Source organism: Carassius gibelio, chromosome B24 (assembly GCF_023724105.1).
Source record: "Carassius gibelio isolate Cgi1373 ecotype wild population from Czech Republic chromosome B24, carGib1.2-hapl.c, whole genome shotgun sequence".
NCBI classification, from domain to species: Eukaryota; Metazoa; Chordata; class Actinopteri; order Cypriniformes; family Cyprinidae; genus Carassius; species Carassius gibelio.
The window spans coordinates 22,620,942-22,638,837 of record NC_068419.1 but is presented as its reverse complement, the minus strand read 5'-3'; the positions used below and the strand labels follow the sequence as shown (position 1 = coordinate 22,638,837).

The 17,896-nt window shown below is 37.0% G+C and overlaps 2 protein-coding genes across 3 annotated transcripts; one reads left to right on the top strand and one right to left on the bottom strand.

Moving 5' to 3' along the window:
* Positions 1-245: 245 nt before the first annotated feature.
* Positions 246-13,597, bottom strand: zgc:101569 (uncharacterized protein LOC449822 homolog). 2 transcript variants are annotated; one of them, XM_052596539.1, is made up of 6 exons: positions 13,273-13,597; positions 12,793-12,963; positions 10,848-10,945; positions 9,936-10,080; positions 1,791-1,940; positions 246-863 (listed from the first exon to the last, which is right to left on the bottom strand). In XM_052596539.1, exons 1-6 carry the CDS (start codon positions 13,445-13,447, stop codon positions 628-630), a joined length of 975 nt encoding a protein of 324 aa, XP_052452499.1. In that variant the 5' UTR covers positions 13,448-13,597; the 3' UTR covers positions 246-627. The 2 variants fall into 2 exon arrangements, with proteins under 2 accessions (XP_052452499.1, XP_052452500.1); XM_052596540.1 differs by having other exon boundaries at positions 13,312-13,585.
* A 463-nt stretch (positions 13,598-14,060) lies between these two features.
* Positions 14,061-17,124, top strand: si:dkey-197c15.6 (putative nuclease HARBI1). The gene is made up of 2 exons (XM_052596538.1): positions 14,061-15,142; positions 16,703-17,124. The coding sequence occupies exons 1-2, from the start codon at positions 14,389-14,391 to the stop codon at positions 17,101-17,103; spliced, it is 1,155 nt and encodes a 384-aa protein (XP_052452498.1). The 5' UTR covers positions 14,061-14,388; the 3' UTR covers positions 17,104-17,124.
* The last annotated feature ends 772 nt before the right edge of the window (positions 17,125-17,896 follow it).

Below are 17,896 nucleotides of genomic sequence, written 5' to 3'. Positions count from 1 at the left end.
ATGCACCTGCAACACCTGCAACCCTTTCAAGGTGTTGATGTGGCTTCCAAATTCCCTATCTCAATCCAATTGTGCATCTATGGGATGCATTAGCTGAACAAATCTGATCCATGGCACCTTACAAAGTTTGCCAAATTTAAAGGATCTGCTGCTAATATATTGGTGCCAGAAACTACAGGACATTTTCAGAGGTCTTGTTGATGCACCAGAGCTGTTTTGGCAGCACAAAGGGAACCTACACAATATTGGGCAGGTGGTTTTAATGTTGTGGCTGATCAGTGAAAGTGAACATAACAGTATTGGCAAAATAACCACTCATGCACTGTACATACAAACATGCAAGACAAATCCCCTGAAAATTTTTCTTCAGTATTATTTTTTAATATATTTGATATTTGAGTAAAGTAAAAAAAAAAAAAAAAAAAACACTGATAATGACAAATGCACATCCCTTCAAGATATGTAAACTGTTTTAATTACAATTACAGAATACTGAGATCAAATTCTTATTACTGTGTGTTACTATGTGCAAGTTTTATCTTCGATAAAAAAAATAAAAAATAAAAAAAAACCTGTGATACACTGTAAAATTAACAGTAACCGTCTTACATCTGTTCATCTGGCAGTTTACAGTTTACTCTTAGAGAAAGTCCCGCCCCTTCCAGCACCTAAGCTGAATTGAGTTGCTCCAGTGACTGCTTCAGCTACAACGACTGGCAGGCCGTGGTCAAACTCATACTGCATGGCCTGGGTGAAGGAGGAGGAGTCAAAGACTGCGTGGTAGGCGGAGTTACGGTCTGCACGGAGACAGAGCTGTGGAAATGCGCTGACCTGTTCGGCAAGTTCAAGAGCCACTTGAAGTGCTAGAACAAACCAACACAGACTGACAGTTAGATGTAAAGATGCCAAAATGGGGCCATTCCTACCTCTGACAAAAGAAGGGAAACTATCAGCCAAAAAACATTGGGCAGATGTGACACTCCTAAACCTTTTTTTTTTTTTTTTTTTTGACCATAATGTGGGACCTCAAGTGATCTCCATATCATCACTCATTTCCTTCTTATATGAACTCGTTTTGTCCTTCTGTGCAGCACATGAGAGCTCTGGCCTCTGTCCAGATCTCCTATGGAAAGTCCACACGAGTGACTTCACTTTGGAACTGAAGTGCTTACTTTAACAGTATCTCTAAACAGCTTTGAGCTCATCTCATCTTACCTCGCTGTGACTGTGTGAACTGCTGCCACATTACATTAGTTTAGTCTAACATCCACAAGGGAACTCCACTCCGGGTGAATTAAAGATGCAAATGCTCATAAACTGGTCAAATAACAGCCCTACAGTACAGTATTGAAAGATGCTCTGACATTCTGCAGAAAAGTTTGAAATAGTTTGAGGGGAATCTCATTGTTCCAAAATGGTATGACTTTTTGTTTAGTATTTTGTCAAGATCTACTCCAGAATGTTCACACTGCTCTTTTTCATATAGTGAAAGCATATAGTATTGCAGGATACCACAAAATCACTCTAACATTAATCCATACAACAATAATATACTTTTCAAGGCTTCTGTAAAATTCTCTTAACTTCTCAAATTGTATTTGTTTTTGCATATTCAAACTTTCCACATTACTATTAGTCATGAGTCATAACTCATGTGACAAGCCAGAACACCAACAACCATATTTTTCTTGGTAACTATTAATAATATTATTTCAATATAGATAAAATGTAGTTGGTTTATGAGGTTCATATCATGCTAAAGCAAGTTTTAAGGTGCAGTGTATGTGTACCTTGGCCATCAGGCACCACTCTGTTTGCCAGTCCAAATGTTAAAGCCTCTTGTGCCTTTACTGGTCGGCCGGTGAGGATGAGATCTAGTGCTCGCGAGAGACCAATCAGCTGGGGCAATCTCACCGTACCCCCATCAATCAATGGCACACCTGTGTGAGACAAACAGATAGAGGTTTATAGACACAGGATTAACTGGTAAGAGGAGAGTTATGAACACAGACACCATCCTAAAGTTTGAGGTCAGATTTTCTTATTCGAAAGATACTAATTCCTTGTTAGTCAGGGATGTATTCAATTTATAAAAAACAAAACAAAACAAAAAACAGTAAAGTATTTATGATGCCATGAAAGTTAGAATAGCCATGCCATTTAAATGTACGATTTGGTACTGACTTGTCACAGTGCACAACAAATAAGATTGAAACTTAAAAGCTTACTTGATGTTTGCGTTACTTGATTCGTATGTTCTTATTACTGGACAAATGTAAAATCTAGGTATTAATTAAAATGTATCAATATGTGAAAATACTTCTCAGTCAGAATATACTGTAGGGGTGCAACCCCAATAAAGTTATTATTATTATCAATATTATTTATATGCACACAGACCATTGTATTACACACACAAACAAAGGGTCCTGAATACATGTCTAATCCCCAGCAATCCCTCAGCACTTTCAGATTTCTCTTTATCTCTGCCAATTCAAACTTGCATCATTACTAACACATTCTATAAATGATATTTTCTCCTGTAGCCGGTTATTGAAATAATGCAGCTCTATTCATAGTGGCTCGAGAGGGTGAGAGATAATGAGTGGATACATCTGCTACCAATCATCTGTCCTCTCAGTCCAACACGCTACACATCTGGCAGCCTAAGCTGAGGTGGGAGGGAGTTCTTTCAGCGAGCAGATCCTTCCATATTTCCTCTGCTCTTTTAGCCCATTACTCAAGTCTGTCATTCAGAAAGTCAGTCCTCCATCTCTATTACGCATCTGCAAGCATGCAGCTGACACACCAGATGTGATGAGGTGCATCTGTTTCAGAAGATGAACCAAAAAATCTTAAAAGCACATGCAGTGTAGAAACCATAAATGCAAGGAATGAAGGTACGAATCTAGGTTTGACCAACTGACCATCAAAAATCCAAGAGATTTTTTGACATACAAGAAAATTCGCATTTGAGAATCAATGTGGGCAAACCCTCAAAGGTACTTTTGTACCTTTCCTAAACTCATATTGTGTCTATTATGGATTATTTATGCTGCCTTTAAGGGTATATAAGGTACAAACATATACCTCTGAGTGTACTGCCCCAGAGATACATTTTTGCAAAATTTGGTAGTTATGTTTACATGCATTCCTTTTTGTCAATCCAAATGAATCCAATCCAATTATTGATTCTCAAAGTACCCTAAACTAAGCATTTAAGCTATTATAACACGTTTTTGTTTGTTTGTTTGTTTTTTTGATTGAGAAAGTAGTTGATTCAAGCATTTGCGTCAGTAAAATTTTCCAATGAAACATTATTTATGACCATAACCTGTTTCAATCAGGTCAAAATTTTATTCAGACTGAGCTCAATCGAGCTCATGGTGACTCATGGTGACTCAGTGGTTAGAGCAATCCCAGAAGGTTCAGGGATCGGGTCCTGGAGGCCATTCTGTGTGGAGTTTGCATGTTCTCCTTTGTTGCTGTGGCCTCCTTATGGTAATCTGGTTTCCACCACAATCCAAAGACACAAAAGAGAGGGGAATGTATGAGCGAGAGTGTGAATGTTTCCATCCAGGGTGGTTCCTGGGATTGGCATCCCCATCACCCAACATAGAACTGCATCTTTATGTACAGTGTACATAGAGATTGTACAAAGATGGATGGATGGATTGAGTTTAGTCAGACTGATGTAAGTGATTTCCAATTGGAATCTGTCTGTCTGACTGAACAATCAATATGATTATAAAGAGATTATTAGGTTGCACATAAACTTAGCTATGCTGTCACTGTGATCTAGATAAAGAAGTCCATACATCTCATCAAATCAATCCACTACCTTTATTCCTAGACCTTGACTATTGCGCAAAATCCTCTTGCTTTCACACACAGGAGACATTGAAGTGGTACAATGGCTTTACAGAAATCACCGAATGACTCCATGTCACTAGACCTGCATTAGCAGCTGGGTGATTTCAGTTCACCTCAGGTGTTTGACTGAATGAATGGATCCGTCTGTGTAAGCATGAGCCTGCGGTTGAACTTTTATGTCTTCCTGTACGTATTCATGCTGGTGATACTGGTAACCACAGAACATCAAAGTACCAAGAAAGCCTACGACGCAAGCATGCACACACAATGGTGCTGGGGTAATGCAGTGTAACACCACACTTACCACAATAGAACTCAGGAAAAAACCTTAAGATGCACACTTACATATAGCAAAAACAGCTAAATGAGAAGCTATAAAATGTGGTCTACATGTCAGTGAAATCAGAACCAACATGGTATGACAATGATAAAAAACTTGTTGCATATTATTTATAATTCCAAATCCCTAAGGGTTAAACCTGAGATTTAGTTTAAGATGTTTAAGATGTTTTAAGATTTAAAATAAAAGAATGCATAAGGGAAGCCTTCCAATCTCAAGACAACTCAAATCCATCAATGTATTTATTGAAATCTGCATCCCTGAGTCCAAGCATTATATGCCAAGGAAGGATCTGAAGGTTAAAAGAGAATGTCTGTAAAATCTGAGAAAGGTCGAGTCATTTCAGTTGTTGGCAGCCACTCCTGTGGCTGAGGTGGACGAATGGAAACTGCATTCAGAACAACTGGCTTTGACCACCTGGGCTGTTGGATTAGATACAACGTGTGCAGTTAGGGCCTCTTAAAAATGATAAACTCAGATTTCACAGATCTTCTGGTCTCTGATAAATGCACTGCATTTCATTTGAGCTGGGAACAAACTGTCCAAGTGAAACAGAATATTTGATGAGAAAACAATGACTGGGTCATGAAAAGTAGGCGTTCCATATGACAACGGAATCAGACCTGAATGTGAAGTTCCCATCCAGACACTACCGGAACCCAATTTTTAACTTGGATGTTGATGCTGAAGGTCAGGTCAGGACGTTTTCATGTATCCCAATGGTAAAACTTTACCTGAAAAGCCCAAATAGCTATAAATGATGTCAGCCAAGAAGGAGGGTAGTTTAACTAAAAATGTGGCAAAAGTTATTACTTTCAATTTAAAGTTTACAAAGGTTTTTTTCTTTGGTATAACACACTGATGAATTATACACAATGAGACCAGGAAGGTGTTTAAAGAAAGTAAATAGGGCCAATGTGCTAAAGACTATCAAACTTTTTACGCAGTCAAACAATATTTCCCTTGGGTTTTACGGTGTAACTGCACTAGCTGAATCACTTAAATGGCTCGTTCACATTCTTTTCAGGGCTGTTACATTCAGTTTGGTGGCTCAATGTAGTATATGGAGACAAAACAGGAAGTATTCGGCCACATCAGAGAGATTTCAGTCAGTTTGGGTAGCATATTTTCCTTTTCCAGGGTTACCTCCCCAATCCGCGTCTCTTTCTCATTTCTGTCTCTTCGTCTCTCACCACGAGGGATTCCCCTAGGCTGTTCCCATCTTGGTCTCCCATATACAGCCCTAAAATTCACTTGCCAAAACAAGATTAGGTAAAATAAAACCTACAAGAAGGATGTTAAAATAAACCCTTTCCACTGATGGTGGCCAAGACATCTATTATGTGAGATGAATGGTGTTTAAGGGCCTGCTGTGCACTGTGGGTAAGTACAGGAGAGAGTGAGGAAAATTCAGAGGAAATAAGTGGGTAGTGTCAGAGCGCTTAGCCTTGTTCTGGGAGAAAAAGTCTTTAAATGATAGTTCCCATTTAAACTCAATCATAGTAGAATGGCCACAGGAACCGATGTGCGGCAAAAACAACACACAAAATTTGTTGACAAAACATTTGGTAGGAATGGTTACATGTTCAATGCTCAAATCAGAAGAGTAATGTGACTATAGATATTATATCATGATATCATGTTGTTCATGATTTCAGAAATAAAAACAAGTTTCTGGGAAAAATATGTGGCGTCTCCCTGTGCAAGTCGCTGCCACAATGTCAGGAAGTTGCTAGAGGCTACTAAGCTGTCCTGATTATGTTTGAGCAAGTTGCTATGCAGTTTACAGAGTATTGTGGGTGGTTGCCAAGGATTTGCTACATATGAAGTGAAGTGATGTGTGGCCAACTATTGTATCCCATACTCGGAATTTGTGCTCTGCATTTATCCCATCCAAGTGTGCGCACACACACACACACACACACACACACACACACACCGTGAACACGTTTTGTGGGTCTCACCTCAGCTGTGGTACTGAAGGTGGAGGGGAGCACTGGTTATTCACTCTCCCCACCTACAATCCCTGCCAGACCTGAGAATCGAACCCGCAACCTGGTTACAAGTCCGACTCTCATTCCATTAGGCAACAACTGTCTCTTGGTTATGCTACATAACCAAGATGTCCTGAGTGGTGTTTAGCATATTGCTGTGCAGTTGGTGGGTTGTTATGGGTGGATGCTACATGGTTACTTAACTGTTCTGAATGATTTTTTTTAATGTTTCTAAGCACAATTTGCTAAATCGTTATAAATGTTTATATGGATGATGAGGTGTGATACTAGCTGACAAGCCAGACTCGGAGCTGTTAATGTTGATTGATTTCAGATTAATTACAGGAAATATTAAACAGGAATATGTAAGGTATAACTAATGATGGGATTATTCCACTTACATCATAGTTACCACACATCAAGACATTGTTCAGATCTGCAGGCATGTGCAGCAGGGGGGGCTTTGGGGGCTCAAAGCCCTGCCTTTTCCCTAAATTAACCAAAAGTGCACCTCTCTCAACAATTATTAACAACAATATACTGTGGGTAATAATATGAAATGCTTTTAATTTATAATTATGGTTCAAAATCAGTAACAATTAGCTCAATACTCTGAAAATACCTGTTTATTTTTACTTACAGTCTGAGATGACATTGTCATTGTGTTGCTACAGGTTGTGTGTGTCTTAAGGCTGCAATACAAGATTTTTGCCCTGATTCTACCTGTTTTGGCTAGTTGGAAAACATCTGAGCCAGTCTTTAGATTTGAGTTAACCGATTTCACAGAAAATTGCGTAGGGTATGATGGTCAAAAAAAAAAAAAAAAAAAAAAAAAAAAAAAAGTCTTAGTGAATTCCAGCCTTTAAACAAGTTCAAAGTTCACTGAATGTGAACTGGATTGGTATCTTCATCCTCAGAGCACAAATTCTGAGTATGGGTCACCATACTTGGCTGAATGTCACTTCACTCACTCACTCACTCACTTTAAGTAAATATGAAAAGATGATCAACTTACGTTGTCACAACAATTTAAAGAGCCACGTTTATTTGTTTTCTCAAAATATGACAGAATTTGAAAGCTAAGACTTTGTTTCAAACCAGAATTAACTTGCTCTGACTTCTCGGTCGGCGGCGTTGTCAGTGTCCTCTTTGCTCTGCACTGCGTGAGAACATGATGTGTGGTAGAGAGCGAAATAGCTTGTGAAGGGTCAATTGTAAATAGTGCTTAATTTTCTCCTATTCAAACTCTTACTAGCATTTGATTTGATCGTTAGTTAAAAGAAGCCCAAGTGCCAATAACAGGCCTATTGTGAATGTGAAGTGTAAGCAGTTCAAGTTCAAATTTTGTAAATAAAATGCGCTTTTGTTTAGTAACTATTATCTTACGCATCTCAGTATACATAGTCTGCTCTATATATGGCTCAGGTTCCTCCTTGTAAGCAAATATATACCCATTTTTTTCACCCATAAAATTATAAGTCTAATAAGAAAAGATATATACATCACCAAAACACGTTATTTGAGGTATCATTCAATCCTCATATGTAGTGCAGGTAAAGTTACATGCCAAATTTTTAAAGGGTGGTAGGTTTGATCAAATTCTGAAATAAGAACAATATTAATGCAGACAATTGTCTTAGCAAGCACTAACATTTTTTCATTGCACAAAAAAAATTCAACTAATGATTTCTGTAGAGCACCGGTGAAGACAGCAGGCGTCACGTCTTCCTGGGTGGCTCGAGTACAGTAGAGGCAGACAGTCTGAGGAACAGGGTTCACAGGAACATGCGGGCAATGCCCGGATGCTTGGTTTAATGAAAGAGAGGATCATGATGATGGCTCTAAGTTTTAAACGAGCAGCTGGAAAAATCAGTTTCTGGCAGTAAATTATAGCACTGCTGGCATATTTATACCCACTGTGGTCATATTTGTAGCATAGAGAAACTAGTACATGCACAATGAAACTGCATCAAATTTCTCTTCTCTTTTTATGTACTGCAAAGCCTGTCCACAATAGTTTAGAACTGCAGGATTTAATTTACGTTTGAATTCAAATTGGCACCTTTTATTTTATTATTCATAACACAGCCATTTATAGAATCCTGCAAGTGCCACTGTATATTAAGGTAATATCACGGTACATAAATATCAGTCCGTATAAGCTGTGAATGTTCTGCATACCCAGGCCATTTCAGAGAATGAGCTCAGTGACTGGCTCATAAATATTAAACATTTTATAATTTCCAGTAACATTTTATTTTAAGGTGTCTTTGTTACACGTTACATGTACTTACTATTATAATAACACTTAAATATTCATGATTATTTACATGCAAGTAACTCAGGCCATACCTTAATCATAGCCCTAACCATATAGTAAGTGCATGTAGTTAATAAATATTACTCAGCCCTTAAATATATAATTACACTGGAACAATGACACCTTAAAATAAAGTGTAACCTACATTCCATTATCATTTGAGGTGTAACATTAGTTAAGTTTCCATAATAAAATGTTACATAATTGTCTGTAAATTATTTATTCACGACAAATTTCTGCAAATATGTGCCAATTAAAAAGGGATTTGTGTGTATCCACAACAGCTTTGGCACCAACATGCATCATCATCACTGCTCCAAGTTCTCATTGGTTTATTGGCATGTGTGTAATTTCATGTGCAGGAAAAGTGGTCTATGAATTGCTCGCAAAAAAATATACCAAAAATAAAGTTGCTTTTAATGCAAAAATAGCATAACTACAAAAAAACTTGTAACTGTATGTTTGTATGTTTTCTAAAAAAAAAAATTAAATCCATTGGAAGCATTTTTGGCATAGTAAATCATATGAAGAATGTACACATTATTTGGCAACATGCTTGAGCAAACTAATCTAACTGAAGATTTCTGAGGATTTTTATTGTTCCATTTGTTTCTCTCATGCTTGACAAATCTTGCATATGTGTACAAGTACGTGTGCAAGCATCCATATCCATCTGGTTATTTCTGGCAACAGCACTGATACTTTTAAAGTGGTCAGAAACTGCCTTTGTTTTTATTTTGTACTGTTTACTGGGGTCCATTTATAATGATATCAAGACTTTTAAAAAACATCATAACTAAGAAGTAATAGGCTATTTTCTCTCCTGTTTTTAACCCTCCTCATCAGAACCCTCTGTTTGACTAGGCATGGTGGATTGTAGACTAAGAAGTAAACACTCACTGCTATGATTGGCTAACAGTTGTGTATGTTTGACAGCAACATTCCTCATAGATGGATGATGCTGTGATTTAGGTCAAAATGCATAAATACTCAGCACATATCAAATGTCTATAAAAACAGACAAAGCAATAGTGACCACATAATAAAAACGTATTACTAATCACATTCGAATCCAATGATTTAAAAAAAAACATTTACTTTTTGTCAAAAATTTTAATTATCATTGCTGTAAAGTTATTTAAATTATAGTTTTAATGGTCAATTTTACCATTTTAAGTGTTACCATAGATATTGGTGCTGTTTCAAAACAACAGTTCTATTCTAATATCAGGATTTTCTTGTAGGATTTTATTTTGGGATATTCCTCAAGAAAAATCTCCCAACCACAAACCCCTTGCTCCAACCCAGCTCCAGAGTTGTAAGTACGAACAAACAAAGCAATGCTGTCCGATGCCACTCCTACCTCAGCCTTAAACAAATTAACAATAAATGAGAAAACAATACCTACCAAATCTGCGACAGAAAACACCCATGATGGAGCTCTCCTCAACCACCCTCAGGTCAGCCAGCAGGGCCAGCTCCAGACCCCCGGCCACAGCGTACCCACTGACTGCTGCGATCAAGGGTTTTGAGAGTCTCATACGAGATGGACCCTACAACCAACAACACACATCAGTATACTGCTCTTCTAACCTTTGAACCATGCAGTAGGACTGCAAACATTGAGTGTAAAATGTCAATTACATAAGCATTTACACTGAAAGTGACTTAATAATTGTAAGTCGCTGTTACCAGTAGTTGTATCATTCAAATGTTTAGAGCATGTGAGCTTCACAGTTTGTTCTACTATTGGTAGCAGCCGTCAGTCTCTGTCGCTTATGTGGTACATGTTACTCATTTCACATGTGAAGCAGATGATATATAATAACAAAGCTCATTTACAAATAAAAGTCTTTAAAGGAACGGTAGCAAAAGATTCTTATTTAAATCTGAAGGCCTGATCACAGCAAGACAAATGTTCGGTGTAAACATACAAGAGACAAGTGAGCTGGTTCTGCTTTCCTCTCTGTTATTCACTCTCTCTAAGCAAAATAGTCATGAGCACCACCAAATCATAGTTTTATGTAACAGCAGTGGCTCTGGGCATGTGACCAAAAGTTCAAATTTTTGGTCGGCCAGACTTTTTCACTATGCAAAGGAGGGGGACAAATCTGTTGCAATGACTGCAATGTTTGTTTCATTATGAACATTTTGGTACACATTTTAATTTTAATAAATGGCTGTTAATGTGACTGTTAATACTTTAAGGGTCATAGAAACATTTCTTAGTTACATTATAGCGGATTTAAAGGTAATTTATTAAATGACTCCTCTAGTATTACTATGCCATATACTGCATCTAAGAAGGACCACTCCGTACCATAGGACCAGGACCACGGCGGACATCTTGCTCCAGTTTGAGAGAACCAGAGCTCTGGGCCAACTCCTTCAGATCAAAACCAGCGCAGAAATTCCCTCCTGAAACAAACAACTTGTGACCTTGTGAAAAAGAAGTCCACTTAACATACTTTTAAAAAGAGTACTTATTACAGATATATTATTCTTTAAAATAATATGGTTACGTGCAAACTTAAAGTACTGTTTTCGGACAATTAATTACATTTTCACTGCAATTTTAAAACAATTATTAATATTAATTACAAATGCTGAACTTTAGAGGCTTTTGTTTGTTTGTGTGTTTGTTTTTGGCCCACTTACTGTAAGTAGGACTTAAAATCATAGTTCACCCAAAAATGTGATTTCTGTCATCATTTACTGACACCCAAGTTGTTTAAAAAATTGAGATATTTCTTCTGTTAACCATAAATATGTGTGTGTGTGTGTGTGTGTGTGTGTGGGTGAAGAAAGTGGGTAACCAAACAGTTGCTGGTCCCCATTAACAACCATAGTATGAAAAAGTCAATGGGGAGCAGCATACATTCTTCAAAAAATCAGAACTTTCAGAATAATTTCTGAAGATTTAATTTCTAATGTAAATTATATATTACAACGTTTTAATTTAGAATTATGTTGCAATTTAATAAATTAAAAGTATAGGCTATTAACTTTTAGGTAACACTTTAGTTTATTGTTAAATATGTTGCATGTATTTACTATGGTAATAAATTACTCATAATCACAAGTAATTAATACTAAACCAGCCCTTAAACATATAATAAGTAAATATTTGTAATTATTATTTGTGTAATTACACTGTAACAATGATATATAGTGTTACATACAGTATATGTATTGTTAAATAACACACTACAGTTACAATTATTCATACATGTCCTTAGCTATATTAGTCAAAATAAGTGTACTTCAACGATTTTAAGTTTACTTTAAAGTAGAGCGTTTAATTTGCCATTATTCAAAGTGCACTTTTGTTTACTTAAGTGTGTAAAGAAAAGTTATTAAAGTATTCTCTTTTTGAATAAATTTAAGTGTTCTTTTATTTTATTATATAAAAATTTATGTTATACAATACAGGGTTTTTATATACTTTGAAGTACACTCCAAATGTCCATTTACCACAATTAAGCACACTTCTTTTTCACGAGGGCATCCATGCTAACTACAGGAATTATTTTAAACTTTCAAATTATCATTTATTTCAGAGAAAAGTTATAAGTTAAAACAGTCCTTCAGTGTACTTTAACATATCACAGCTTGAACGAAGCAATAAAAAAGCAATTATTCATAATTTAGCTGTAATGTGAACATGGACGCAATTTTCGTAATGGCTTCCTAATGGACTAGTAAAATCTAGACCAGTATGTGACATTATGTGTGCTCAATTGCATTTTAATGTCCCTTTAAATGCTTAAGATAAAGTATGTTAACACAGACCTGAACCTGGTGAAATAAGGGAGTTCTTGTGTGGCCATCATTACCTCTTGCACTCATCCACCTCTTCAAAGCTCAAGCAATTACTGTCATCACACATTCTTAATGTTGCCGTCTATGTAATGTTATCTACTGTGTTCAGTTCACCTGCAGAAAGTCCTCTGGCCGAGCTCCAGGTTTAGAGTGTCATTGAGAGCAAAACCTCTCATTTGAATCGTGATAAAGGTGATTTGGGAAATTTGAGCAGAGATGGTTGATCCAGGTTGAACAAATTATTTCTATTGAGGGTGTGCAATTTGATGGCCTAGGGTAATTGTTTTCAGTGTGGTAATATTGTCATCACAGGCTTTGACATAACACAGGACTCTTGTAGCCATGTGCTGCCCACTTAGTCAAAGGGTGGGAGGACGGGGAATCAGGGAAAAGTGCATGTATAAACTATTTATTTGCAGTGTGCAGTGTGTAAGTGAACTTACCGACTCCATAAAGCACTGCCACATTAAGGCTCTTGTCCTGATCAAAGGCCGACAGCTCCTCGGTCAGTCTCTGAGCAGCCTCTGGATTTACTGCATTACGCGCTTCAGGGCGGTTAATCCCAATGAGCATCACTGTACCCCTCCTCTCAGATATCACTGTCCCACTTGCACCTACCACAATCACAGAATGAAATGCATAATAATTGTTATTATTATTATTATTATCATTGTATTTTTCAAGCATTCAAATAAAATAATGATAAGAAGAAACTTACTAAAATCCGGTCAAGTTAATTGTATTTATTAATTTACGAGATATAGACTGTTTCAAAGCAGCTTAAGAAAAGAAAAGAAAAGAAAAGAAAAGAAAAGAAAAGAAAAGAAAAGAAAAGAAAAGACGCATAATTTTAAAGAAAAGAAAAGAAAAGTAAAGAAAAGAAAAGAAAAGAAAAGACGCATAATTTTCAAGTTTATACTGACCTCTACTGATAAAAACCGGAACCTCGGATAATACTTTACCTGGGCCAGCGCTTTTTATTTCTTCTTTTGAAGTGGTGCTGTAAAATCTTTGTCCTTTCACTGAGTTTAAAGTCATGTGGTGAACTGACCTCCTAAAGGCATTATTAACTGATAGTCTCCATAAAGTTAAAGCCATGTTGTTTTGCTTAGTTTATAGTGGCAGATTGTGTCAAACTTCACTGTTTCACGTTGACATATGATGGCACATTTATTAGATCGGAATACCAAAGCAAAAGTCACCCAGAAAATGCTAGTAAATTACAAACGTGTGTTTAACAACACTCCAAAGATAGACCTCGCATTGGATCCAAATAGAATTTCACTGTCTTCCTAGATGACCAAAAATATGTACAAATTAGTGGAACATTCTGCTTGGTTGAAGCAAATATGTTAACAAAATAGGAAATTTACCATAAGAAGGGAGGAACAAAGTTTTAAATATATATATTATCTTGTATTATCTATGGGTTTTAAAAGTGAAATATAAAACATGTTTTGTTATGTTTATCCTTTAAACACAGGAGCACAAGAATAAACGCAATTCGTTAAAATTCCAATTTTAAAATTTTAATTTTAATGAAAAACAAACAAAAAAGAAGCTGTGTATTCAAATATAGAAAATGAAACTAATAGTTTGTTAAAGTAAATACTGTGTAATAAATAAATACATTTGTAGTTAATGTTCTTTTGCATGTATCTGCCAGTGGGACTTTTATTATGAAATGTAAAAAAACGAATATTCTCATGGCCCGGATGTTTAGCCACTAAGATCCCAGGCACGTTTCGAAGTAATTTCTTTGCTGTTAAAATGTAGGTTTTTAAATTTTGCTGTCAACTATATAGAGACATAATATATAGAGACATAATGCAAAAGAGCTGGGCTGAGGAATGCTTGGTCGTTATTTCACTCAGTTACACTGGATTTTTAATGGACCAATTTATCTGAAGATTCTGATGGTGTATCGTCCCGCCACTGTAATCCAGACAAAAGACAGTCAAACGAAAACATCTCTATTTAAACAAATATAACCGAGAGGAAGACGTCTAAAGGTTATTATTTTTCTTCAGCTGCTCACAATGTCTTTAGCTGGAGCGCTGTGGTTTGCTGTCCAGGATGATTTATTCGCAAACGGACTGTGTAGCAGCTCCCCATCGTCCAGCATCAGCAACACAACACAAGAGCAGCAGTCCAGCGTCAGTGAGCCCATCCCTGCCTCCGAGACACGCGGTGTCCTGGACGAACTGGATGATCTCTTTATTTCTCAGACTTTACATTTCAATCGACAGTGTTTACGGTTCATCATCGATTTCATCCAGGCCCGTATGAAGAAGGACGTGTTTGTGTCCGGCCACAGCCTGACCTCCGCAGAAGCCAACATTCTGGCCACGCTTGCCTGCTACGCACAAGGGTCTCTTTCCAGTAAAATCACCGAGCGGCTGGGAATAGATCCGACAGCAGCGGGCGAAGCGGTGAAGACCATTACTAAACTCTTAGCAGACACGAGTCCCGATTTCATCACTTTCCCGAACAGCTACAACGACCGCATGGGTGCCGCTCAAGCCTTTAAGAACCTGAGCGGCGTCCCGCATGTGGTGGGAGTGCTGGGGTATCTGCACGTGAAGGTGAGCCCTCCGCCTGGGGAGGAGCACATGTATATGAACACCCTGGGCTATCATTCAGTCATGATGCAGGTCATATTCGATGTAGACGGGAATCTGTTGAGTCTGGAGCAGTGCTGTCCCGGAGGAACCCCTGAACACACGATTTGGGAGAACTCGGACATTGGCAGACAGTTCAGCATCTTTCAACACGGTCACACTTGGGTTGTTGGTAAGCTGTGAAGCGTGATTAAAACGTCTCGTACTTCGTTGCGTTTACCTTTCTGAGGGGGGAAAGTGGTTACACTTTATTTTAAGGTTTCCTGTTTACAGTGTAATTATAATTTTAAGTACTGATTAATATTAATTACAGTTAGTTACTATATGGTTAGGATTATGGTGATTTGCATGTAATTATGCGTGATAAATTGTTGTTATTATAATAGTAGGTACATATGTGTAACAAGGGCACCTTAAAATAAAGTGTAAAAAAAAAAAAAGTTAATATAACCCCAAGAAAAAATACAAATAAAACAAGCAAATAAATATAAACAAATCTTATCATATTTAAAACCACAATCATTAGATGTTATTATGGATCTGAGTTTGTTTTTACCTTGAATGATAATGGAAAATTATTTCACCCATATGTTGACATTTTATTTTTACAAAGTTATTTGAAATTTTAAAGTAGTCCATTTACTTGCATTTAAATGGTTCTATGTATATACAATTACTGGCAGTTTATTTTAATGCAAACAATATAACACAGCTAAAATAAAACAATTAAGAAACCATAAAACATCAAAACACAATATGAAAGTGAAATACAGCCAAGTATGGTGACCCATACTCAGAATTCGTGCTCTGCATTTAACCAATCCAAAGTGCACACACACAGCAGTGAACACACAAACCGTGAACACACACAAACCGTGAACACACAACCGGAGCAGTGGCCAGCCATTGTGTCATCTGCATATAGTTGAAAGGACACTCCATATTTCTCAAAAATAGCATCCATTGGTAGCATAAATATAGGAAAAAAAAACTGGGGCATGAATCGAGCCCTGTGGCACCCCACAAGCAAATGGGCGTAAGGACAAACTATGGAAACACTAAAACTTCTGTTTGTTAAAAAAAGATTGAAACCATTTCACCACCCTGCCCTGTAACCCAACACAGCTAACTGTCCAACCTGGAAATCAAGATGTTGTGGTCAACCATATCAAATACAGAGTTTAAAGGAACACTCCACTTTGTTCGAAAATAGACTTATTTTCCAACTCCCCAGAGTAAGTTTTAGGTCTGGCGGTAGCAGTTTTAGCTTAGCTTAGCATAGATCATTGAATCTAATGAGACTGTTAGCATCTCACTAAAAAATGACCAAAGTGTTTCTATATTTCCTGGTAAAACTTGACTCTTCTGTGGTTACTTTGTGTACTAAGAACAACGGAAAATGAAAAGTTGTGATTTTCAAGGCCAATATGGCTATGAACTACATTCTCATTCCGGTGTAATAATCAAGGAACTTTGCTGCCATACCATGGGTGCAGCAAGAGCAATGATATTACGTAGCGTCTGAAAATACATAGTCCCAGCTAGGTAACTTCCAATACGCCTATTTTTGTGTGGGTCGGTTATGGAATTCAACTATCAAACACTTCTGAATAATAAAACTAACTGACCTGCAATATCATGCTGTAAAACAAATCAATTAATTATTTTAAATTAACTCCTCTCAGCAAATTCACGGTTACAATTGCCCCTTCCCCCTCTTATCTTTCCACAGGTAGCAGAAGTCTGCATGGTTGTGGCCATGTGTTGACACCAGTCGAGGCTTCTCGCATCAAAAGCAATGCAGCCCTGCGATTTAACAATGCACATGCTCAGCTACATGGCCGTACACAGCAGGTCTTTGGAAGTTTGAAAAGCCGTTTCCAGTGCCTGCGTGACATCGGCTCCATTCAGTCATCTGAATCAGTGGCATATACCATCAAAGCCTGCTGTGTTCTGCACAACATCTGCAAGAAGTTTTCCGTGCCGTTACCCTTGGATTTTAGTGTAGAGCCGCTCCATCCACCATCAGAGGTGGTGAACATCATGGCAGAGCAGCCGTTTGACTACATGGAAGACACTAAAGATGAAATGATAGAAATGTTTTTTAATATTGCAGGGGATGAAGGCAAATAAGAGGTGAACCAGATGTAAAACTTGTGATAGCAAAAAGCCAGAAAGGATTAGTTTAAACAATGAACTAAATACTGTTAATGAAATTAACACAGACAAATGCATGCCAATGCCAGTTGATCTTCACATAGTTTTATTCAATTTATCAATAATTTAATGCTAATACACTAATATTTGTCAACAAGTGATGTGAATAAAAACAAACTGTTTATAGAAGACTTCATAATACAAGTTTGTTACAAGAAATGGATATGCTATGGTACCATGGCTCAGTGATGCTATCAGCTGTTAATGCCACGGTACTGTCACATGCAGAACATTAGTGAATAATTATCATATTTATATATACACTAAGAGAGTTGCCATGGCTGTGTCTAAAAAAACATGTATTACAGTGGTACCATGTTCAGAACAGATGTTAATACCTGGTACTTTTTAAAATAATTTTCAAGTTAATTGTTTACAAATTGCTTATGGTTGGAAACATGTCATGTCTGGTTAAGACATGATGTAAATGTATTCAAAAGTTAGAGTTCAGTTAAATTTTCATTTTACCACAGTGCAAAAAAAAAAGCATGACAGCAAATACCAAAACAGGTAACACATCACACATTATTTACTCCAATATGTGAAGGCAAAGATGAAAGTAACTTAAATTTGAGTGAATGTGACTGGAATTTCACTAATGTGACCACAACTTAACCTTACACACTGAAACAGTTAAAGAAATACTAAATGTTTGAAGAATGTTTTCACAGTTTTCTATATAATAACAGTTTGCAGAAACCATATCTGT